The 23,369-nt window shown below is 60.0% G+C and overlaps 2 protein-coding genes and 1 long non-coding RNA gene across 5 annotated transcripts; 2 read left to right on the top strand and 1 right to left on the bottom strand.

The window, feature by feature from the left end:
* Positions 1-248: 248 nt before the first annotated feature.
* Positions 249-12,946, top strand: KIF3C (kinesin family member 3C). 3 transcript variants are annotated; one of them, XM_040552209.1, is made up of 8 exons: positions 249-1,720; positions 5,824-5,925; positions 6,055-6,177; positions 6,370-6,488; positions 8,671-8,787; positions 9,027-9,132; positions 9,948-10,123; positions 11,006-12,946. In XM_040552209.1, exons 1-8 carry the CDS (start codon positions 305-307, stop codon positions 11,097-11,099), a joined length of 2,253 nt encoding a protein of 750 aa, XP_040408143.1. In that variant the 5' UTR covers positions 249-304; the 3' UTR covers positions 11,100-12,946. The 3 variants fall into 3 exon arrangements, with proteins under 3 accessions (XP_040408143.1, XP_040408141.1, XP_040408142.1); XM_040552207.1 differs by having other exon boundaries at positions 8,671-8,826; positions 9,024-9,132; XM_040552208.1 differs by having other exon boundaries at positions 250-1,720; positions 9,024-9,132.
* LOC121067548 lies at positions 6,506-8,520 on the top strand. The gene is made up of 2 exons (XM_040552210.1): positions 6,506-8,254; positions 8,321-8,520. Exons 1-2 carry the CDS (start codon positions 7,443-7,445, stop codon positions 8,451-8,453), a joined length of 945 nt encoding a protein of 314 aa, XP_040408144.1. The 5' UTR covers positions 6,506-7,442; the 3' UTR covers positions 8,454-8,520.
* Positions 12,947-13,363: 417 nt separating the features above from the next.
* LOC121067549 lies at positions 13,364-14,789 on the bottom strand. Its single transcript, XR_005818333.1, has 2 exons — positions 13,633-14,789; positions 13,364-13,411 (listed from the first exon to the last, which is right to left on the bottom strand). It is a non-coding gene; the product is annotated as an uncharacterized LOC121067549 (long non-coding RNA).
* Between the last annotated feature and the right edge of the window lie 8,580 nt (positions 14,790-23,369).

Here is a 23,369-nt window from a genome sequence, read left to right as displayed (position 1 = left end):
CCCGCGCGCCCCCGCACCTGCGTGCCCGCGCGTGTGCGCGCCCCCGCGCCCGCGCAGCCAATGAGCCGCGCGCCCGCCCCTCTCCCCCCCCCCCCCCCCCCCATAGCCCGGCCCCGCCCGGCCCCGCGCCGCCGCCGCCGCCGCCCCTCGCCCGCCCCCGGCCCGGGGCCGCGGCTGGCAGCGGCAGGGCAGCGGCAGCGCCGAGCGGGGCCGAGCGGGGCCGAGCGGTGCCGAGCGGGGCCGGACGGGGCCGGACGGGGTTGAGCGGGGCCGAACGGGTCCGGACGGGGCCGGACGGGGCGCCATGGCCGGCAGGGCCCGCGGTGGCGGCGGCGAGGCGCTGCGGGTGGTGGCGCGGTGCCGGCCGCTGAGCCGGCGGGAGGAGGCGGCGGGCTGCGAGCGCATCGTGGAGCTGGAGGCCGGGCTGGGCCGCGTGAGCATCCGCAACCCCCGCGCGGCGCCCGGCGAGCCGCCCAAGACCTTCACGTTCGACGCCGTCTACGACGCCGGGTCGCGGCAGGCCGAGCTGTACGACGAGAGCGTGCGGCCGCTGGTGGACGCGGTGCTGCGGGGCTTCAACGGCACCGTGCTGGCCTACGGGCAGACGGGCACCGGCAAGACCTACACCATGCAGGGCTCGTGGGCCGAGCCGGAGAAGCGCGGCGTCATCCCCAGCGCCTTCGAGCACATCTTCACGCACATCTCGCGCTCGCAGAACCAGCAGTACCTGGTGCGCGCCTCCTACCTGGAGATCTACCAGGAGGAGATCCGCGACCTGCTGGCCAAGGACCCCGGCAAGAAGCTGGAGCTGAAGGAGAGCCCCGAGACGGGGGTGTACATCAAGGACCTCTCCTCCTTCGTCACCAAGAACGTCAAGGAGATCGAGCACGTGATGAACCTGGGCAGCCAGGCGCGCGCCGTGGGCAGCACCAACATGAACGAGTACAGCTCGCGCTCCCACGCCATCTTCCTCATCACCGTCGAGTGCAGCGAGACGGGGCCCGACGGCGAGGAGCACATCCGCGTGGGCAAGCTCAACCTGGTGGACCTGGCCGGCAGCGAGCGCCAGGGCAAAATGGGCGCCCACGGCGAGCGCCCCAAGGAGGCGTCCAAGATCAACCTCTCCCTCTCCGCCCTGGGCAACGTCATCTCCGCCCTCGTGGACGGCCGGAGCACGCACATCCCCTACAGGGACTCCAAGCTCACCCGCCTGCTGCAGGACTCCCTGGGGGGCAATGCCAAGACCATCATGGTGGCCACCCTGGGCCCGGCCTCCCACAGCTACGACGAGAGCCTCTCCACCCTCAGGTTCGCCAACAGGGCCAAGAACATCAAGAACAAGCCCCGGGTAAACGAGGACCCCAAGGACACGTTGCTGCGGGAGTTTCAGGAGGAGATCGTCCGGCTGAAGGCCCAGCTGGAGAAACGCGGCATGCTTGGCAAGAAGAGGAGAAGGAGCAGTCGGAGGAAGAAGGCGGTGGACGGAGAAAGCGCCACGGAGAACGAAGGGGAGGACGACAACGAGGACGGCCTGGAGAAGAACATGGAGAACTACCTGAAGGAGCAGAAGGAGAGGCTGGAAGAGGAGAAAGCCGCTATCCAGGACGACCACAGCCTGGTGAGCGAGGAGAAGCAGAAGCTGCTGGAGGAGAAGGAGAAGATGATAGAGGACCTGCGGAAGGAGCAGGAGGCCACGGAGCTGCTGGCCACCAAGTACAAGGTACGTGTCGCCACGTGGGGGGCACGTCTGAGCGATGCTGGGGTGCAGCCTGCTTTGCTTGTGGGCACTTTTGGGGTGTCCATGCTGGGTGTCCCAAGTTGGGTGTCCACGTTGAGTGTCCCCAGGTGGGTGTCCCAAGTTGGGTGTCCATTCTGGGTGCCCAAGTTGGGTGTCCATGCTGGGTGTCCGTGCTTGGTGTCCCAAGTTGGGTTCCCAAGCAAGGTGCCCAAACTGGGTGCCCCAGCGAGGTGCCCCAGCGAGGTGCCCAAGGGGACCCCGATGCCGCTGGGCAGTGGTGGGCCGGGGTTGCCCTCAGGCACGGACCCCCACGGTGCTGCTGGGGGTGCGGGGCCACCCGTCCGGGCCCGCTGGTGGCACGAGCGCGCCGTGCTCCGCGCCGACCCTCGTCACAACAAAGCAGCTCGCGGCGGGGCGGGGGAGATGCTGCGGATCCGTACCCGCCGCCCCGAGGTGGCCTCAGGAACACGCCCAGGGCTGGGGCCGGGGCTCTGCCGGCTCAGGGATGCTCGGGGATTTGGGGCCGAGCGCGAGAGGGGCGGCAGCAGCCCCAGCCCAGCCCCGGGGTCGTGCCCCTCTCCAGCTCCTGGCCCTGCCGTGGCGGTGCCGGCAGCACCGGCCCTGTCTCAGCCGCTCGGGGCTGCTGCGGGCCCCGCCTGGGCGCAGGGATGGGATGAAGGCGGCCCCTGGACGCGGGTGCTGAGGAGGGGAAGGAGCCCGGGTGCTGAGCCACAGCACCACCGCCCCTCTGTCAACAGCATCGCGCCTGGCTGGGAGTTTGGGGGATTTGGGGAGGGGATGCCCCCGTGCCACTCCCCTGGCCAGCGCGGCGCCTGCTGCAGCCCCAGCGCGCGGTGCCGAGCCCCCAGGGCTGCTTGCCGCAGGCTCCCGGGGTGGCTGTGATGTCTGCTCCTCCGGGACGTGTGGGACACGGGTGTGCCTGGGGGGCTCACGGGGGCGGGGGGAGCCCCTTCCCTTGGTCCCTGCTGGGGCAGGGCTCTGGGCAGGTGCTGGGCTCCCCGGTACGCCCCGGTGCCGGAGGGGTCCCCGCCATGCAGGGACGGTCACAGCAGCGCCCCGAGGCAGGGACCGGCCAGCCCGGTGTCACCAGGGGCACGCAGCCTTGTGCCCGGCTGCGTGACACGGCCAGGGATGCGTGGCCCTGCCCGGTCACCTGCATGGCACGGGGACCCGCGGGCTCGCACGGGGCCGTGCCACCAGGGCAGAGCTGCGTGGGGCCAGCGCGGCGCTGGCCATGGCCCGCTCGGGGCCTGGGGCTCGGTGCCAGGCGGCTCGCGGGGCCGGGATGCCGGGCGCGGGGGCTGCCTCCCGCAGCGGTGCCGTGCCGCAGGTTCTGGCTGGCAGCCGTCCCGCCACGTCTCCTGGTCCGGCGCGGAGCAGCGGGTCTGGCTCGGGGCCACGGCGTGCCCTGTAATTGCTGAGTAACGAGGCAGGGCCGGAGGCCAGGATGATGCTGCAGCCCCTTCGGTGGCCTCCGCAGCCTCCAGCCGTGGGGGCCCGGTTCAGCAAACCGGCCGGCAGCGGAGGGGCTGAGCCTCCTGCGGTGCCCTCCCCGATGGGCGCAGGGGGGTTTCTTGGTGCCCCAGGGCAGCTTGGCCACGCGGCGGTGTGAAAAGACACATTGGACGGCACGGCACGGACCCTCGCGGGCGCTTTGTCCCCGCGGCCACAACGGGGCTGGCACAAAGGCAGCCCCTGTGCTGGGGGGGGGACGGGACACCGGCACGCGTGGGAGCGAGCACGGGGCACGCAGGGCGCCCTGTCCACGCGTGGGCGACGTGCGCTGGACCCACGCACGTCTGTACGGGCACGGGGCCACGCGCACCATCCTGCTTACATACGTGTGCAGCAGACAGACGGGCGCTGCTCCCCCCAGACAGACGTGCCCCAGGCAGGTGTGCGCCGTCCCACGCAGAGAGGTGTGCACCACGGCACGGGGACAGCCGCGGTGTCCCGCTCGGACAGACGTGCAGCAGGCGGCCTCTTCCCTCCCCGGGTTGCGGGGTCGGGGCACCGGTTGCCAGCACGGCTGAGGCGGGGTCCTGGGCCACGGAGCGGTGCTGGGCTCAGGTGCTGCAAATCTGAGCAATAAAATGCAAATTTGCACGCGTAAAGCGGGGCACCCAGCATCTGCCACGCGCATCCTGCAGCCGCGGGGCAGTGGGCGCTGCGGGGTCAGCGCTGCGATCCCGCTCCCTGCTCAGGGCCGGGGCGCATCGGGGCACGGGCGGGCGCCGGAGGAGTTATTTGGGGGGGCAGGAAGCGGGCTGCAGCGAGAGGCTTGGAGTTCAGCCGTATTAAGGCAGAGCGAGAGCCGTCTCCGCTGCAGTAAATAAACGCTGCTGCGGGGAGACAGCACCGGGACTGAAATACCCTCCCGTGCAGCAGCACCCCTGGCAGCGAGGGCCCGCGCTGCATCGCGTGGGTCCCGGCCTCTCCACCCCGGGGGCAGCTCCCCGGCGTCCCCGTGCCGCGGCCTCGGGTGCCCCACGAGCCCGTGCAACGGCTGGGAAGGGAAAAAAAAAAAAAAACACAGGGGAAAAATGGGGAACGAGCGGTCCTGCCCCAGAAACCTGCGTGCCCGGGGAAATGCCGGTCCCCTTCGCGTGGCGTCACCGCCCTCGTGCCTCGCAGTTGCTTGGAGACGGCGGCGAGGGGGGTCCCGGGGGGGCCGGGGGGGGCGCAGCCTTTGTCACGGCCCGCCCTCGGGGCGCTCACACGAGTGTGCAAACGTCGGTGTGCAGGGGGTAGATGGGAGGGCACGCGTGCACGAAGGCCTGCACACGCGGGCGTGCAGAGCTGTGTGTGTGTGTACACGGGCGTGTGTAGGGGTGCGCGTGTGCACGCAGGGTGTGCGTGTGCTCACCGGTGTGTGCGTGGGTGTGCACAGCCGTGTGACGGGGAGCCCCTCGCCCTGGGGAGGTGTCGGGAAGCACAGCTGGGAGGGGTGGGGTGGGGCGGGGCGGGGTGGGATCGGTTTGGAGGGATAGGATGGGATGGGGTGGGTGGGGTGGAATAGGATGGGGTGGGATGGGGTGAGGTTGAAGGGATAGGGTGGATGACATGGGGTGGGATAGGATGGAGTAGGATGGGGTGGACGGGGTGGGGCTGGAGGGATGGGATGGGATGGGATGGGTTGCGTGGGTTTGGAGGGCTGGGGTGTGGTGGGATGGATGGGATGGGGTGCGTGGGGTGGGGTAGGATAGGATGGGAGGGACAAGATGGGACGTGGTGGGAGGGATGGGTGGGCTGTGGGGGTCAGGATGGGACCATCCCAGGGGAAACGGTGGCAGAGCTGGGTGCCCAGCTCTGTGCCTGGCAGGGCTGGAGCGGGGAGCTCGGATCCTGCCCCGGGACCCGCTGCAGCCCTGGGTTACCGGCTGCTCTGAGCACTGCAGGGCCCAAACTGTGCTCGTGGCGCTCGGCTCGGCTCGGCCGGACCCCGCTGCCGGCAGCTGCCGCACGCCCGCGGCGCCCCGGGGCTCGCAGCTGGGCGGGAGGAAGCGGGACTGAAGCAGCCCCGGCCCCGTCCCTGCGTCCCCTGCGTCCCGCGGACGGGCACCGCTGCGGCGCCGAGCTGGGTGCCGGGGGTGCTGAGCTCCCCTGTGCCCCTGGGGATGGGTGCTGGGGGTGCTGAGCTCCTTCCCCGGGCGCTCGGGCTGCAGGTGGACCAGGTCCTGCAGCCCCAGCTTTGTTTAACGAGGGTCGGCCCAACGAGCAGCGCGTGGCTCGTGGAGCCACGGAACGGCCCGGGCTGGGGGGGCCGTCGAGTCCAGCTCCTGGCTCCGCACAGCAGCACCCCAAAAGCAGACCACCCTATGTCTGAGAGCGTCGCCCCAACGCTGCTCGAACCCCGGCAGCTCGGTGCTGTGCCCACGTCCCCGGGGGCCCCGTCCCGGCGCCCGACCACCTCTGGGTGCAGAACCTGCCCCTAACACCACCCTGACCCTCCCCTGTCCCGGCCCCGTGCCGTCCCCTCGGGTCCTGTCCCCAGAGAGCAGAGCTCAGCGCCTGCCCCTCCCGGAGATGCGCTGCCCCCCGGCCCCTCTCTGCCCCCCCCCCAGGCCATGGAGAGCAAGCTGCTGATCGGCGGCAGGACCATCATGGACCACACCAACGAGCAGCAGAAGATGCTGGAGCTGAAGCGGCAGGAGATAGCCGAGCAGGTACCGCGGGGCCCTGCCCTCCGCACGGAGACCGTCCCTGGGGCTGGGGGCGGGGGGGCAGCGTGCCCGGGGGGGCTGGGGGGGGGCCGGTGCCCGAGCCGGCCCTCAGCCTCTTCCCCCCGGCCGCAGAAACGCCGCGAGAGGGAGATGCAGCAGGAGATGCTGCTGCGGGACGAGGAGACCATGGAGCTGCGGGAGACGTACACGTCGCTGCAGCAGGAGGTGGAGATCAAAACCAAGAAGCTGAAGAAGGTGAGAGAGCTGGGGGGACGGGGGGGGGACACACACGGACGTGCCCCCGGTCCTTGTCTCAAGGGGGGTACATCCACCCTGCCTTGTCTGCGGCCCCCCCGGGACCTGCTGGCCCGGAGGAGGCTCCGAGCACGGCCCTGGGGGGGGCACCGTGCCGGGGGCTGGGGGCTGACGGCCCCCCCCCCGGCCCAGCTGTACGCCAAGCTGCAGGCGGTGAAGGCGGAGATCCAGGACCAGCACGACGAGTACATCCGCGTGCGGCAGGACCTGGAGGAGGCGCAGAACGAGCAGACGCGGGAGCTGAAGCTCAAGTAGGTGTCCCCGAGCCCACGGGGGGGGACGGAGCGCGGACCCCCCCACAGCAGTAGCAGCCGTTCGGGTGTGGGCATGGTGATGGGGCTGGGTGTCACGGGGTGTCCCCCCCTGCCCCATCAGCCCCCCACGCAGGGAGCTCAGCCCCACGTCAGCAGCTCGGGGAGCTCTCCAAGGAGGAGCCCCCGGCCCCTTTGGGGGTTTCTGACCCCAAACGGCAGCGCCGGGGTGGGTGCAGAGCAGCGACCCCATGGGCACTGCCCGGAGGCTGTGGGCATGGAGGTGTCAGAGGCCACGGGCACAGAGGGCACCAGGACACCGAGCTGGAAATCGCCGCTCCCCCCGAGCCCCATTCGTGCCCCCGGGTGGGCGCAGCGAGGCGCGGGGGCCCCCGGTTCCCTCCAGAGCACCCCGGAAACGCAGGTTCAGCCCCCCCACCCCCAATGGGTCTGTTTTCACTGCAAGCAATTATTTTATCCAATATCTTAAAATAACAACCCAGACACGTATAAATATTTTAGCATTTTCGTGATAAAATATTCAGAATTTTACTCCGAGCAGAATTTCATTTCAGTTTTACTACCCGGCCTTTTGAACACGATTAAAACGTTTTAAGAGCCGGCAAACTCAAGTAAGCAATTCATCCACTCAGAACGGCCTTCTGCAGCTTCCCAGTTTACCCAAAAAGCAACGTGGGAAAACAAAAAGTCCCTCAGGGGTCAATTTGATTGAGTTCTCCCTTATTTTCCGGTCTGGCGGCTGCGCGGCGGGCTGGAGCAGGGAGCGGACATCCCGTCTGCATTTCGCGTGGGGAAGCTGCGCTGCTGCGACAGCGTGGCCGCTTTGGATTTCCATCCTCCGAAGGGATTTTCAAAACGAATTAAGGCTTTAAAAAAAAAAAAAAAAAGCCAAAAAAAAAAAAAGCGACAAGAATAATCCGGGGCTGAGAGGAAATGCTCTTAGCGAGGCCGACGGGGCTGGCGGGACGCCGGCAGGGGGCTGTAATCCCGGCCTGCCCACGGCCGGGGGGGCACGGGGGGCAGCGCGTGCTGTGCAAGGGCCCAAGGGGGGGCAGAGGGGTCGGGGTGGGGGGAGCAGCTGGCTCCTGGCTGGGTTTGGGGTGTCCCCAGGGGGTTCCTGGTCCATCGGTGGGCCGCAGGGTGCTGCGAGGGCTCGGCAGCGGGGGCTGCGCTGCACACTGCGCGTTGCAAACTGCACGGTGCAGGCTGCGTTGCAAATCGTGCACTGCAAGCTGCACGGTGCAAACCGCACAGTGCAAACTGCACGGCGCAGAACGCACGTTGCAGACTGCTTTGCAAATTGCGCGTTGCAAACCGCACGTTGCAAACTGTGTGTTGCAAGTTGAACGTTGCAGACTGCATTCAGCATGTGCATTGCAAATTGTGCGTTGCAGGCTGCACATTGCAAACTGCATGTTGCAGACTGCCTTGCAAACTGCGCATCGCACACTGCATTGCAATCTGCACGTTGCAGACTGCCTTGCAAATTGGGCGCTCCAAACTGCACATCACAGGCTGCATTGCAAACGGTGCGTTGCAAATTGCACCTTGCAAACTGCAAATCACAGGCTGCATTGCAAACTGCATGTTGCAAACTGCACGTTGCAAACTGCACGTCACAGGCTGCATTGCAAACGGTGCGTTGCAAATTGCACCTTGCAAACTGCAAATCACAGGCTGCATTGGAAACTGCATGTTGCAAACCGTGCATTGCAAACTGCACATCGCAGGCTGCATTGCAAACTGTGCATTGCAAACTGCACATTGCAGACCGTGCATTGCAAACTGCACATCACAGGCTGCATTGCAAGGTGCGTTGCAAACTGCACGTTGCAGACCGTGCGTTGCAGACCGTGCCTGGGGACCCGCAGGGGAGCGGGCGGTGGGGTTACGGCCCGGAGGCAGCGCGGAGCTGACGATGTTTCTTCGCTCCTCTCTGAATGACAGTCTTCCTCTGCCCTTTCTCTCCTGCCTCGCCCACCCCTGCCGGATCCCACCCTGCGGACCCTCTCTGCCCCCCTGCGCCCCCCATGTCCTCCCCTGCCCTGCTCCCCCCTCCCTGCCCCCCACCTCCGCTCTCCCTCCTGTCCCCTTAACCCCTTCCTCTCCTGCTCCTTCCCCCCCCGTCTCTCCCCCCTCTCCTGGCCTGTGCCTCGCGCAGGTACCTGATCATCGAGAACTTCATCCCGCCGGAGGAGAAGAACAAGATCGTGAACCGCCTGTACTTCGACTGCGAGGAGGACCAGTGGAAGTTCCAGCCGCTGGTGCCGGCCGGCGGGTGCGTGCGGCTCCCCGCCAGCTGGGGCGAGGAGCGGGGGTGAGCTGGGCCCGGCGGTGCCACCGCTGTGGGATGGGGACCTGGGGACGCGACGGAGGTGTCGCGGGCGGAAGCCTCCCCTCCGCCTGCTGGGGTCCGTCCTGCGCTCGGGGCTGTGCCCAGCGCAGTTCTGCACCCTTTGGGCTGGCAGCGTTGGTGCTCCCTGAGGGACCTTCCTCGCCTCGCTTCCTTTTCAGAAGCAGCAGCCAGATGAAGAAGAGGCCCACCTCTGCCGTGGGGTACAAGAGACCCATCAGCCAGTACGCCCGCGTGGCCATGGCCATGGGCTCTCATCCGCGGTACCGGGTAAGGGGGGGAAGTGGGGGGCGCAGAGGGGACAGGGCGTCCTTGGGTGGGTGGGGGGTGGGGGGATGGATGGATGGGTGGGGTGGATGGATGGGTGGATGAAGGGATGGATGGATGGATGGATGGATGGGTGGATGGGTGGATGGATGGGTGGGTGGATGGGTGGGTGGATGGGTGGAAGGATGGATGGATGGATGAATGGATGGGTGGGGTGGATGGATGGGTGGAGGGATGGGTGGATGGGGTGGATGGGTGGATGGATGGGTGGAGGGATGCATGGATGGATGGGTGGATGGGTGGGGTGGATGGATGGGTGGAGGGATGCATGGATGGGTGGGGTGGATGGGTGGGTGGATGGGGTGGATGGGTGGATGGATGGAAGGATGGATGGGTGGATGGATGGATAGGTGGATGGATGGATGACAGCTCCAGATAGCTGGAGAGAGGATGGAGTAAATAAGACTTGATGACTTGAGATACTTGAGATAAAGCTCCCAGCTTTGAGAGCCTTGGCCCCATTTTTCAGGTCAGTGGCTGTGCCCATCAGCCAGTCCTTGAGCTGCTGGCTCACTGCCTCTGCCGGCTCCTGCTGCTTGTCTCAGGGGACAAGGACGTTCAGCCTTATCTGCTGGTGCCATGAAAGAGCAGAAAGAGCCTGAGCAGAGCAAGGCGCAGCAGCAGCCAGAAGAGGGTCCCTGTTCCCCATTAGGGTTCAGCCTCGCTCGGCGATGCGGACCTGCCCGAGGTGGTGCCTCGCTGCTTTGCCATGCGGTGACTCCCTGCGTTGTCTTTCCCTTCTCCCTGTCCTGCTGCAGGCTGAGAACATCATGTTCTTGGAGCTGGACCTCTCCCCTCCGGCCGTGTTTGAGTTTGAGCGGAGCAGGGACCCAGCCGAGCAGGACCCGCGGGCTCTGCACCTGGAGAGGCTGATGCACCTCGACAGCCTCCTGGAGCGGCCGGCGGCCTCCCGGGTGAGGAAGTCCCGCTCCTGGTGAGTGCACGGGCACCGTGGCTGGGATGTGCTGTGTGGGGCTGCACAGGGCCCAAGGGGGAGCTGCAAAGCCGAGGGCACGGAGCAGCCTGGAAATGTTTCCTGCCTCTAGTTGGAGGCAGCTTTGGGGTCCAAGGGGAGCCCAACACCCAATTCACCTTCACCCCGCTGAGCTGCTGCCCCGCAGGGCCTCCTACGCCCCCCGTTGCTTTGGGGTTTAAATCTAGCTGTGAATTGCTAGTGTGCAATAATATTTAAAAACGTGGATGACGTTGCTTTTGTAATGGCTGTTAAATGAGTGTTAAATTGTGAAATGAGAAGGCTCTGGGAGACCTCACAGCAGCCTGCCCGTGCCTGAAGGGGGCTGCAGGAGAGATGGGGAGGGACTCTGTCAGGGCGTGTAGGGGTAGGACAAGGGGTAAGGGCTTTAAACTCAGAAAGGGGAGGTTTAGATCAGACGTTAGGGAGAAATTGTTCAATATGGGGGCGGCGAGGCCCTGGCGCAGGCTGCCCCGAGGAGCTGTGGGTGCCCCGTCCCTGGCAGTGCCCAAGGCCAGGCTGGATGGGGCTGGGGGCAGCCTGGGCTGGGGGCAGGGGTCGTGCCCATGGCAGGGGTGGCACCGGGGGGGCTCTGAGGGCCCTGCCAGCCCAAACCTTTCCAGGATTCTGTGAATCTGTGAAAAATAGGATGATGACAGCAATACATCATCGTATACACACACCCAGGATGACCATGCACAAGGCGCAGCGCTGTCCAGCGCTGGGTGTCCTTGGGCGCTGCCTGCATAGGAAACCACAGAGAAAACAGCAGGATCTGGGGGAGGAGACGGGGGAAGAGGAAGCAGAAGGGAGACAGTTTTCTGCTCGTGCCACCCCCTCCAGGTGCCAGACGCCGCGGTCGCTGCCGTCCTCCACCACGCACGTCGCCCTCGCCGCCGGTTCCCCGCGCGCCTCCACGACGCCGGCGCAGGAGTGACCGCCCCAACCGCCCCCCCCCCCCGCGAGGACTGTGCCCGTCGGCGGCTGCCTCCAGCGCCGGGGCCCAGGAACGGCCCCGCCGGCAGCACCTCCACCGCTCCCAGTTCGTCTTTGTCTTCAGCTACTTTGGTGTGCGCCTGTGTTTGTGTGAGACGCTCGTGAGCAGCCCCCTCCCACCCCGGGGCGATGGGAGCTGCCCCTTTCCTTCCTCCCCCCCACCCCCGGCCCCCCCAGTCTGGATCTGTCACTTTATTTATTTAACGTATTTATTTATGGAGTGGTTGGTGAGCAGAGTCAGGAGGCGCGTTGGCGCTGCGGGACGCCCGAGGCTGGCACCGCGCGGGTCCCTTCGCTGGGACGCGGGGCCCCGAGCCCCCTGAGCCCCCCGCCCCGCGGCCCCCACGGCTTTGGCACGGGGCGAGGCAGCTCCGGACCCTCCCCGCTGCGCTCGCTGGATCCCACGGAGCTTGCCCTACGGTCTGTGCTGCGGGTCGTGGCAACGTCTGCAAGGTTTCGGAGACTTCCCGGTGGCAGACCCTTACGCTGGGCTTTCCGGAGACCACGGGGGACTCTCCAGGCTGCATCGACACCGGTGGCAGCGGCGATGTCTCGCTGACTTCTGCACGTGGCTGTCCCTCCACGATGCCAGCTCCATCCACCACGAAGGCCTACGAGCTGACCAAAGCAAGTCAGTCCCGGCTTTGTCCGCCTGTGCCACCCTCCGGAGCTGGCTGGCCCGGTCCTGCGTGGTTGTCTGACACCCGGCTTGCTCCAGTCCCTGACCCTGTGCTTGAGTAACTCCTCAGAGCAAGGACAGGAGGTGGGAAGCTCCGTCCCCTTCCACCCAGCTCTCCCCAGGAGCCACGTAGTCTGAGGAGCGGTATTGCCTGAGTGAAACCCACGCGACGGTGCCCACTGTCCTGGCAACTAAAGGCAACGCAGCCCAAAATGGTGATGCCTGCAGGAGTGACTTCAGCACAGCTCTCCTCTGGGCTGGAAATGCTGCATGGGCGCCTGGGGAACGCTTCTGGTCGTTCTGTGGGTGGTGGAGGGAGAGCTAATGGATGTGAGACGGGTAATGGATGGGTAAGTGAGCAGCAAGCAGCAGGGCTCCTCCGCCCGGCACAGCAATCTGAAACCCATCCCAGGCAGCAGCACGGAGTTGCCAGGACGTCATTCGGTGTCCCTGAATGGTTCAGCTTTGGGCAGTAGGATTGGAGACGGGTCCGGGACCATTTCTGTGCCAGGGCAGCAGCTCGGGCACAGAAAACCGTGGTTTATCTGGGACGGTTTTCAGATGTGCAGAGGTGGGGGAGGTGGAGCTGAGTTACAGGGTCCCGATGGACGGGGGAGCGACCCCCTGGCGCACCAGGAGGATGTGGGTCGGCTGAAGCCAGTCCTGAAGCCAGAAGGGATGGGGCACTGGCATGGAGGGGAAACCTCAGCTGCAGCTGCTTGGGACCAAGTGCCACCCCTCGGGAGAGGCCCCGCAGCCGCGCGGCCAGGCTGGGGTGCGCGAACCTTCGTGCTCTTCCCCCGACCCGTCCTCTGCTCTGCTGCGGGGCCTTCTCCCGTTGCCCCGTGGCACTGTCCTGCTTTGTGTTAACTGATCCGTGCTTCTGCTGCCGTCATCCCTTCTCTGCCTGTGTCCCATGACGCCCCTAGGGAGTCTTGGCCCCTCTCTGCCAGCCCGCAGGGCAGTCACCGTGCTCTTCGGGGAAGCCGAGAAGGCTGGCGAGTCCTGGCTCCTGCAGACGCCCACGGTATTTAGAAGAACCACACGATGCTGCTTGGGGCAGGATGGTGAAATGCCTTCTTTCAGTTTGAATACAAACTTGCCTTGAAGTCCTGCGTGTGGATGGGAATTGGACAGCGAAGGCTGCACGGTTGGGTAGGGAAAAAAATCCCAGGGAGGGGAGCGAGTGCGCGGAGCTGCTGAGCGCAGGACAGGGCTGCCCCCGTGCCCGGCCCCCTGCCCTCGGGAGCAGGGTGTGCAAGGAAGGATCTTTGGTGGTGGAAGATGGGTCTCTGGGTCTTCCATGGCTGGTGGCGAGTTCTTCAGCCTGCTGCTAGCACCGTGGCAGGGTGGCGTCCCCGGGCCTCACGTGGAGCAAAGTGGAACTGTGGAACCAGTGGGTGGGGGACCCAGCTCCATCCTCCATTTCCAGGGTGGCCTCGGGGAGTAAAGGTCAGAAAGCAGAGACCTAGGAAAGGAAGAAGCTGTCTGCACGGCGTCCTGCGGGAATATTTTCTCTTCCCTTCTTCCTTGCCTTCCAGTTGCCCCAAGTTCATTTTCAGCCAGGTCAGCAGCTCGTTGAGGCCCGAGATGGGGAACCAGGGCACAGGAGGCGAGGCTGGGGGCTGGCAGCTCTCGTTGCTGACCCCAACCGTGGCACACCGTGAGGCTGGTGGGAAGCCTGAGGAGCGTCTTCCCGGGGGGAGGCTGATCTGTGGGCTCACCCTGCACCCCAGGGCCTCCCACGGCACCTGCTGGGCCTCCAGGGGGCCTCTGCTGTGCCACGGCAGCGGACAGGTCCGTCGGGACGGGGCTCACCGTGGGCTCTGCCAGGAGACGCCCAGCACCCCAGCGGACACCACAGCGAGCCGGTGGCAGGGGCCAGCAACGTGCCGCCACCCACGGGCTCCATCACCCGCCCTGCTCCTGGCTTGGCTTTTGGAGCGCGTCTGTCGTGGGACGGCCCCGCAGCGAGGTGTCCCCCCCGCGTGACGAAGCCACCGTCCCTGCGTCCCCATCCAGGGCTGCCGGCCCCGCGGCCTGCTAGCCGAAACGCCGCCAGGCCGTGGGCCGGGGACGCTGCTGCCCCTGCCTTGCAACGCTGGGCTGGGCCGCTCGCAGCCTCCCTGCATTGCTGCAACAACCTCGGATGTATATTTGTAATGTTCTTTGTTCTTCGTATGTTGGTGCGTGTGTATTTACATAGGAATGTGTGTAGGCGTGTGTGGGTGCGCGCGCGCGTGTGTAGCCAAGGGATCTCTTTACCTTCGATGTGAGTGACTGTACAGGGGCAAGTTCCAGAGGGGGTCAGTGGGCTGGGGTGGGGCCCTTTTTTAATTTTAATTGGTTATTTAGTTATTTTTGGTTTCAGGTTCGGATTTTATTTTATTTTATTTTTGCAAGGGGTGGGCTGGGGTCTGTTTCAGATTGATTGACAAGGTGAGGGCCTTGATTAGGACCAAATTTTTGTGCCTGTTGCTATGGTGATCTATTTAGAAATCAAAAGTTTACTGTACGGTCGCCCATCCTTGTCACTCTATACATAATGAATATACAGGACATATTATAAATATATATATATTATACATACTGTATGGAGAGAGGTCACGAATCTCACACCCCCTCTGGCTTTGGATGGACACCTCTTCAATATTCTGTAATGTAGCTTTGACTCAGTGCTGGACGTGCTCAGAAGGCGTCGGCACTCCTCAAAAACTGGCAATGACACCAATAAAGGAATGAGCATCATCGCGCAGAGCGTCCGTCGTCTCCTTCCTCGCGGTGCCGGGGCTCCCCGCAGAGGGTTTGGGATCAGGGCGGCTGCTGCTGCACGAGCCGGGGCAAGGTCACTTGCTGGCCTTCATTTCTCCGCATATTTTTTCCTGTTTCATTTAAGACAGAGCATTTGCACCAAAACAGCTGTCATCTGCAGGAAGCCTCACCAGGACAAGAGCTAGGGTTTTGCTACCTACGAGCACTCTATAAAAAGCTAAGCACAAGCTCTAAGAGTACAGAGAGGCGCATGTAAGTCAGAACCTTGATTTTGAGGGATTGTGTTTTACATGCCCAGTTCCTTCCAGCTCTGTGATGATGACATCGGGAACGGGAACTTGTGCAGGTCTGAGAAATGGCCCTTCCTTACACGCTGCTGCTGGGAGCTGTTCCCAGGGCTGTCCAGGGCAGGGACGGGGCAAAATCAGGGACGAGACACACACTGAGATGGGAAAGAAAGAAAGGGGAGCAAGGAGGCAGTCCGTGGGTGCATGAGCAGTAAGAGAAAGATGGCTCACTGTACACCAGGGAACAAATTATAACATCAGAGGAAAAAAAGCATGTGATGATTTTTATTTATTTATTTATTTATTGCTTCGCTGTTCTTTAAAAGGTCAGCTGCGATCAGATGGCTCAAAATAAATGTCAGTGAAGAAGGGCTGAGGACTCAGGTTAAACCAAGGAAACGGTGGGTTAAAGACTAAGGCTGGGTGCTTCCAAATCAGCTGGGTCTGGTTAAACTCAGGCTGAGGTATGGGGGGAAGCTGGTAAAGCAACCTCTGAGCTGCCAGTGAGGACTTCAGAGACCTCATAAAGACCAGGCAAGGTGTCCAACAGGGGCAGGACAAACATCAAGAACATCTTTTAAATAGGGGATGGGAGGACTCGGGGAGTTACATTCCCAACCAATTTCAACTCCTGAAAAGATACTGAACGGGTGAACAAAATCCACTTGGAGGCATCCACAAGGTGAAAAGCAACAGCCAACATGGTTTGGTGCAAACCACACCAAACCAGCTTAGTTTTATTCTAGTTTTCTTCTAATGAGACTTCAGTAAAACTTCCGAGACTGGCCAGTGTGGCATGTTGAAAAGGGAGAAGAGAAGCACGTCCTCTGCCAGCAGTTGTCAGACGATTGCATTTTCTGCAGATTTGGTACAGCTCCGTGTTTTCACTGGCAATTTGAGTGCGAGAGCAGAAAATCTGCTTACTACGTTTGCAGAAAACACCCCATGAAAAGATCAAAATAAGGTTCAGAAAGGTTGCAGCAAGGTAAGGAACTTGTGGGTGAGCTCCAGTGGTCCCAGAGCACCAGCCCCGGGTGGCACGAAGCACCACGCTGTCGGGAGGTGAGCACGTCTGAGCCCCCGTTCAGGGAGAGCAGGGGCAGGTTTTTCCAAAAGAAAAGGTTTTTCCATCACCGGGACGCAGAGACAGAAACGCGATCTGCAGCCCTCCCTCCCAGCACTCGCAGAGCCTTTGCTTCCTGCGTGGGCGATGCTGGGCATCGCCTTCCAACCAAGAACAGGACTCCTTGGAAAGACTTTGCAGAAAATCAATGGGGATGATGTGAAAACAAGAAAGGTTGAAAGAAAAAGTGTGGGTTCCATCCAGGGCTAGCAGGCTGTGGGGAGAGGTAGTAGTGATCTTCAGATACTGAAAAGGACTGCTGCGAAAGGAGGGGACTGGCCTATTTTATACAGCAAGAGGAGGCAGGACAAGAATTTCTGGTCCTAAAACGGTAAACCATAAAGATTTAGATTTGAACTTAGGAAAGCCATTGTAAGACCTCAAGGACAATAAAGCACTAAAATGATTTATGTGTGTATGATACGGAATTGCTTCCGCTGGAGATTTCTGAGAACAGATGAGAGCAACATCTGCCGAGAGCAGTTTACGAGCGGTTAATCACGCCGCCGCACCGAGGATGCCTGGGTAGCCCCTGACCACCTTTTCCCGAGCTGTTTGCTATGATCCCGTGGTCTGAAATTCCTGCAGGGCTGCAGCCTGAGCCCTGGGAGGGCAGCTGAGCCCCGGGCAGCACTGGAGGAGCTGCAGAAGGGCCGAGATGAGGAAGAGGCAAGGTCCAGGCTCACCGTGCTCCGTTTCTCTCTGCACTGCTGCCCGTGAGCAGACCAGGAGGGCAGAGTGCCTGGAGAAAATACAAGGGGAAAATGATCAACTGTAAGCATTGCCATGCTTCATTTACTCCAAACGGTTTTGGAAATCATGTGTGAAAGGTGCAGACAAGGTCAAAGGAGTTTTCCATACCAAGCATAACTGCCAAAAATATCCTGAAATGTCAGGTTTGGCAATGCACATGATGTATCCCACGGGGCAAAAAAAAACAAATGTGACTTGAGGCAGGAAAAAAGTGCTCCAGTCACCGAGAGTATTCTTCCCTTGCAAATTCCCCATTGCCTGGTTAAAACAAAGTCCCAGGGAAGTTTGATTTTCCCTACAGCAGAGCCCAGGCCAGAGGAGCAGCTGCTGGTTTGGCTTAACGAAGATGAACGTTTCCTCAGCCTTTGTTTCCCTTCCCTGTCCCACCCCTTCCACACACACGCGATGGCAGCGGGACTCGAGCGCCCGGAGAGCCCCGCAAGGTTTTGTACAGCACGGGGATGCCCTCAGCTACTGCGCTTCATGAATATTGATGCTTCGAGTCCGCACCATTTGCAATGCAGAAAACACCCAGGAGTGTCCTCGTTCTCTGGCTTAGCTCGATTCTGTTTGGTGATTTGTTTGCTGGTTGTTTTGGGTTGTTTTGTTTTTTTACAAATGACTACTGCAATTTATTGAACAACAACATGTAATGGATTTAGCAGCAAAGAAAATCTTCTCTCTGATTCAAGGTCTGATTCACTTCCCTGGAACCATCCTTTATAGCCCTATAGGATCACACAGACCCATGCAGCATTTACACGAATATTGACCGGGTTATAGAGACATCGTTTTAAAGAGCTAGATCCCTTCTACTGACAGGTCAAAAGAAAATTTATTTTTTCACTGAAGTCTATACAGTTTAGGGTAAATTCCATATAACAATTTTGGTTTCTTTCTTATTACATTTTGTAGGCCTTTTCCTGTCATAAATCTAAAATTTATTCCTAAGGTTTGCAGGGCTCTATACGCAGGCATTTACATTTCCAATGACAAGTATAATTTCCTATAAATGAAAATTTGGCAAAGGGGCCAAACATCTGCAGCCCACCTGTGAAGACAAACGCCTGCAGGTCTCTGTGACTGTTGTGGCCATACACTGCAGAGAAGTTCAAGTACCACAGAAGTGCAGTGGCTACGTGTAACTCAAAATAAACCCCAGAACCCCAGAATGGTGGAGGTTGGCTGGGGCCTCTGGGGGGCCACCCGGTGCAGCCCCACCAGCACCTCTCTGGGCAGAGTCTCCTCCTTGGAGAGCTCCCCGAGCCCAGGGACGTGGGGCTGGGCACCCTGCTGGGGCAGGGGGGGGACAGGGGCACCCTGGGGTGCCCCCAGCCAGCCGGGGGGGCTGGGATTTCCTGATGTTAGAGGTAATTCTGCGCTGCTGTGGGTCCCTGACCTTCACCACAACAAGCGGCCACCCAAGTGTCTGCCATGTGTGTGCCTCTGCTCAGTCAGCTCTCATTAAATGCTGGCGTAGTGTTCAGAGTCTCTCACGGATGGAAACCCCTCCAAAGGCACGGGCTGAAGCAGCTGCAGGAGAGCCAGCAGGAAGCGCGAGTGCCTCCAGCACAGAGCAGGAGGCGAGCGCGACGCACTGAGGGCAGATGGCTGCGAAGGCCGGGCCTGCGTCCTGCAGCCGCTGCAACAACCGCCTCTCCCTGGGGAGCCTCCGGCGCTGCTATCAGGCTGTTACAAGCTGCTTTTAGTGTCCTGGGCCCAGACCCTTGACCAGGCACAAGAGCATCAGCCCCCCCAGGCAGGGATAATTGCTCACAGAGCCGTAGCTAATGCCTGCGGTGGAGGACGCGGTGTGATGTCTGGGGGTGGCACTGTAAGAAATACACGGGGTCACCCCACGGCTGGCGGCCAGCTGCAGAGCAAGCAGTGCTGGTCCCCGGACCAGAGCCACTCTTGGAGGAGCAACATTCATGTGGCCAGTGGTGGGAAGTGAGACCACTGCGTGTGGGGTAGGACTGGGTGTGAGAACCATGGTCACTGGTGTGACCTCTGTGCTGTGACAGACAGGGCACTGACAGTGACAGGGGGTATTTCAGCCTTGAGAAGAGAAGACTGAGAGGGGATCTTACCAATGTTTACAAATATCTTAAGTGTGGGAGACAAAGGGATTTGGCTGACCTCTTTTCAGTGGTCTGTGGGGACAGGACAAGGGGCAATGGCCACAAAATGGAGCCCAGGCAGTTCCGCACCAACATGCGAAAGAACTTCTTCCCGGTGAGGGTGACGGAGCACTGGGACAGGCTGCCCAGGGAGGTTGTGGGGTCTCCTTCTCCGCAGATATTCAAGGCCCGTCTGGACGCCTGCCTGGGCAGCCTGCTCTAGGGAACTGCTTTGGCAGGGGGGTTGGACCCGATGGTCTCACGAGGTCCCTTCCAACCCCTACAGTGCTGTGATTCTGTGTGATTCTGTGACGTGGACAACCCTTCCGTGTCCCCAAGGGTGGGGCTGAAGCGTGCTGGGGAAGCCCCTACAGCCGCTGGTTCCTCAGCTGCTTGCTCTCTCACATGTGTAAAGAAAAGAGCCCAGATGCACAGACAGGGACTGGTCTCTGGGCCCCAAACCTTTGGAGCTGTGGCAAAGACACACAAGGGCAGCTCAAAGCGAGCCTTACCAAATGTTTCCTATTGCAGCCTCATTGAAGAAAACCAGTAACCTTTGCTGCCCCAGAGCCCTGCTTCTCTTGCAGCCCTCCCCCGAGGTGGTGGAGCTGCTGCTGCTCTCTTGGGGGCTCCAGGAGCACTGAGAGAGCACAGAGGGCACAGAGCTCCCCTGGGCTCCCAGGACAGCGCTCCCCTGGTGCCGTCCCTGAGTCACCATGAGCTGGCTGCTTTGTGTCCTGAGTCACGATGAGCAAGCTACTCTGTCCCAGTTTGCCTGCCGCTAAAATAGCACTGAGGCTTATTATCATCAGTGTAAAGTACCTCGAGATCTACTTTTCATAAGGGATTGCAAGAGCTAGAAGGTTTTTACTGCTTAGTGGACGTTAAAGCATTTCAGCACAAAGGTGGCTGCAGCCGCTGTGACGATGGTGCGTGGCCTTCCCAGGACAAAAGCTGTGCACAAAACCTTGCTATCAGAGAGGTTTGGGATTGTTTGTTTTTGTTTCTTCCTTCCCGTTCCTTGATGCTCTGATGACACCCTGTGGACTGTTCCCTGCACTACGGTAGCTGTGCAAAGACCCCAAAACTTCCTTTTTCTCCCCGATGGCATTTCTAATCTTTCCCTACACCTTTCTCTAGTGACCACTTTTTCTTCAGGCTGTTAACTCACTCGTTAACAGCTTTTAGCAAGGAAGCCACGTCACTAATATTATTTGGCACGTACTGTTTTATGCATCGCTGTCTTGCTGGTATTTGTTGGTTTGGAAATAGATGGAGCAGTGACTTGGACCTCTCTGTGAGCGAGCATGCACATCCTGACACGGAGCTGTGGGCTTCAGATGTCCCACGTGAGCTGGCCACAGGGACCGTGGTTCTTTGTGACCTCCTCCACAATGACATTTCCCCAAATCTATGCTCTGCCTGGCAGAATATGCTTCTCCTTCATCCCTTCAGTCCCAACTTCTATGCCAGCAGAAGGATATATAAATTATTTATGACTGTTCTGCCTCTAAATACGTTGCCTGTTTGCTCATTTGCTTTGTGGGTATATCCGCAACCAAGCGCCGATTCTTGCAGAGCGGCGTAGGCGGGGGCCAGCCCCAGCCACTGGCTTCCTACGCCATTCCACACTCATCTGGAGCTGGGACGTGTTTCCCCTCGTAGCAGTCTCCAAAGAAGTGTTAGGAGCAGGAAGGAAGTAGGAAAAAAAAAATTCTTTTTCCTCTGAGTGCTCTGCGTGCTTTTCTCCATTTGAATTCACACTGTGAATGCAAGCAGAGCCACCCCAAAACCACCAACCAGCTCGGTGAGAGCACTGGAGGTTTCAGTGGCAAAGTATCAGGAGCTTTCTGCCAGCAGCAGCAATATTCCTGGAGACCTCCTGAACGGCATTAGGTTCGGTTAGCATGTGGATGGAGTTTGGGGTGGCCGTGCTACAGAACAGTGACAACACCTGCTAGGCTTATGGGGAAAACGCCAGACCTAGGTGTACTCAGTTTGGGGAAAAAAAAGCACAGTCAGTATTCTGACAAGGTGATATTGAGACAAAACCTTGGTTTAAAACGTAGGCTGAATTTCATTAGTAATAAAGGGTAGTGACAGACAAATAGCTTTGGATCGCCCCCTTCAACTTGTCAGTGGCAAGAGCCACCAAACGGTCTGTCCTTACTGGAAGATGAAGACAGTGGGTGGATAGCTGAAGGTTTGTGTGACAGCTCCACTGAGGTGAGGCTGGACTCAGCCACCACCAAGGAATTTTATGTCTGCAGAGGGGAAACCTTGGAAGGCACGCCGAAGTTGTAGGCACGGAAGAAAGAGCTACGCGTTCCTCCTGGGGGTGGAGGCAGCTACAACCACCAGAAGTACTGCAAGAGGCTAGTGAAGTTCTCAGAGTGCCGCAGCCCCAGCAGTAATATAAAACGTTATGTGGAATACATTGAATGGAGGCCGCTGGGGTGGCTGTTCATTGGCAAATAAATCCAGCCCCCTTGGTTGCATGTCCACCGGAATGTTTTCTGCTCAGAAGAGCACGTGGTCCCCCGCTGCGAGCTGTCGGAAGACATTGCTGAACGCGGCGTGATGAGCTGAGCTGGGCACAGGACTAGAGCTCTGCACAAAAGTCAGCGGCGTGTTGGGTTCAGTGAGGGTTTCAGACCAACAGAGACCAAAGGGATTACTCACGTTGCTCACGGCCTTATCCTTCAGCTAAGTTCGGGACAGAAGAGAAAAGCAGTACAGCGACTTCCCCTACAAAGGGAGAAACAATACCTGGGAGGCCTGGACCTGGCTCTGGGGGCTGCCCTTCCTCTTTCCGTGCACGGCGAAGGCGCGGGAGGAGAACTCCAGCTGCCGAGGAGCGGTCCCGTAGTGCAGCTGCACAGAATGGCCCGTCGCTAACGTGGTCCAGGATCCGGACTGGTCGGCTGCAGAAACTCGCACCTGGTGCTTCGTGCATCACTTCCCAAGGAAAGGGAAATGGAGTTTGCATCCTCTTTATGGAAATAGAACAAAGCGGTCTTATTGTTCGTTGTTATCGTGCACGGCGATCTTGTATGCATGAGTGAAAAGCCAGACCTGCTCTCATCACTCCTTGATTTCTAGGCTGCTGATGCAACTTTATTACAGGTGGGATCACCGCTCTGAGCTTTACGTTGGAAATGAACTCACACCCAAGGCTTACTTCTCTGTCGTTTTGGATAGCAGAAGTACGCTGAAAATTGTTTCAATGCTTATCTTGCTCTGGACTTGTGCTCAGCAAAGACTGCTGTGATTGTTGAGAGGAACATGTCGTTACCAAATGACATTTAGATTATTACACTAAACAGAGAGCAAAGCGGAGATTTCAGGTAAAACCTCTCATGAGGAATCATACGGTTACGGCCAGTTCAATGACTCTGGACTTCCAAGCAGCCTTTGTCACTTAGAGCCTGTCAGAGACCAGCACTCTCTGAACAGGGTCTCACAGATATTCCACACCTGGGGACTTCAATGTTTAATGCCAAATTTACTTATTTGAAGATAATCAATATTGCATGGGATTGAGCAGAGTGACACAGCAATGAACCAAAATCATAGTACACGTGATGGGAGACTACATACAGCAATGGCAACATGCCACTGACGGACAACACAGGCGGGATTCCCATTACCAGTCCCAACAATGTGCCCACCATCACGGCACCGAGCATCCCTCATTCTCGCAGAGGAACACACAGGTTGAAACCAGCTCAGGCCCACTGCTCTCTTCACAGCTCTTGCTGTTTGTTGTCCAGTTTTTATGCTCTCTGTTGGGCTGAGCCATGCACACACTTTTCCCTTGCTGGCCTGGCTAGCTCGGGAAGGCATTCAAACTCTTTTGATTAACTCGGTGGCAAAAATTTAGGCAACCAGCTGATCCACTCAGCTGATAGCGCCAGTTGATCTAAAGCAAAGGCCACGCTCTGAAACAGAGATACCACTTTACAACTTCTTGGGATAAAATGACTTTTGCCTGAAATAGGTGTTGTGGAAACAATCACTGGCAGAGGTCCTTAGGAGCTTCTGGTTCGTGCTGAGAGGCAGTCAGGGGAAGTTATATGGAGGTGTGTGAACAATCAAGATATGGTAAGATATCTTCAAGGTAAAGGAGGATCCCAAGGGATCATAAGACAGCTGGAGAGTTCAAAGCTGAGTTAACAAACTCTCCCTTGTCAGTACTACACATTAAGTCCTTCCTTCAAAGGGAATGTTCTCCTTTTCTCTGTACCTATCTCCAGGAAAACACGAGGACTGAAGCAAAAAAAAGCCACTGACAGCCTCATGAGGCAACGTATGGTGCTAAGATACCTCTGTAGGCACTCCTCAGGGGAGACAGAAAGTAGCTGGCTGAGCAGCTGCTGAGGCAGAAGAACTGGTGGAAAACCATTGCTGGTTTTGTGTGTCTTTGTCCTGAATACTCTGCAGTAGAGCAAGCTTCAGGAGTGCATCATGCACCGAG

The sequence above is a fragment of the Cygnus olor genome, chromosome 3 (genome assembly GCF_009769625.2).
Source record: "Cygnus olor isolate bCygOlo1 chromosome 3, bCygOlo1.pri.v2, whole genome shotgun sequence".
In the NCBI taxonomy this organism is placed as follows: Eukaryota; Metazoa; Chordata; class Aves; order Anseriformes; family Anatidae; genus Cygnus; species Cygnus olor.
Note: the sequence above shows the minus strand (reverse complement) of the source record. Positions and strands in the feature narration are given on the sequence as shown.

What these genes read in the sequence shown, in the direction of transcription:
- KIF3C (XM_040552207.1), top strand. Translation starts at nt 305, where the DNA reads ATGGCCGGCAGGGCCCGCGGTGGCGGCGGCGAGGCGCTGCGGGTGGTG. An exon ending in ACGCGGGAGCTGAAGCTCAA is followed by an intron (nt 6,489 to 8,670) that starts GTAGGTGTCCCC and finishes TGCCTCGCGCAG; the next exon opens with GTACCTGATCATCGAGAACT. An exon ending in AGCTGGGGCGAGGAGCGGGG is followed by an intron (nt 8,827 to 9,023) that starts GTGAGCTGGGCC and finishes CTTCCTTTTCAG; the next exon opens with AAGCAGCAGCCAGATGAAGA.
- LOC121067548 (XM_040552210.1), top strand. Translation starts at nt 7,443, where the DNA reads ATGCTCTTAGCGAGGCCGACGGGGCTGGCGGGACGCCGGCAGGGGGCT. An exon ending in CGCAGGCTGCATTGCAAACT is followed by an intron (nt 8,255 to 8,320) that starts GTGCATTGCAAA and finishes CTGCATTGCAAG; the next exon opens with GTGCGTTGCAAACTGCACGT.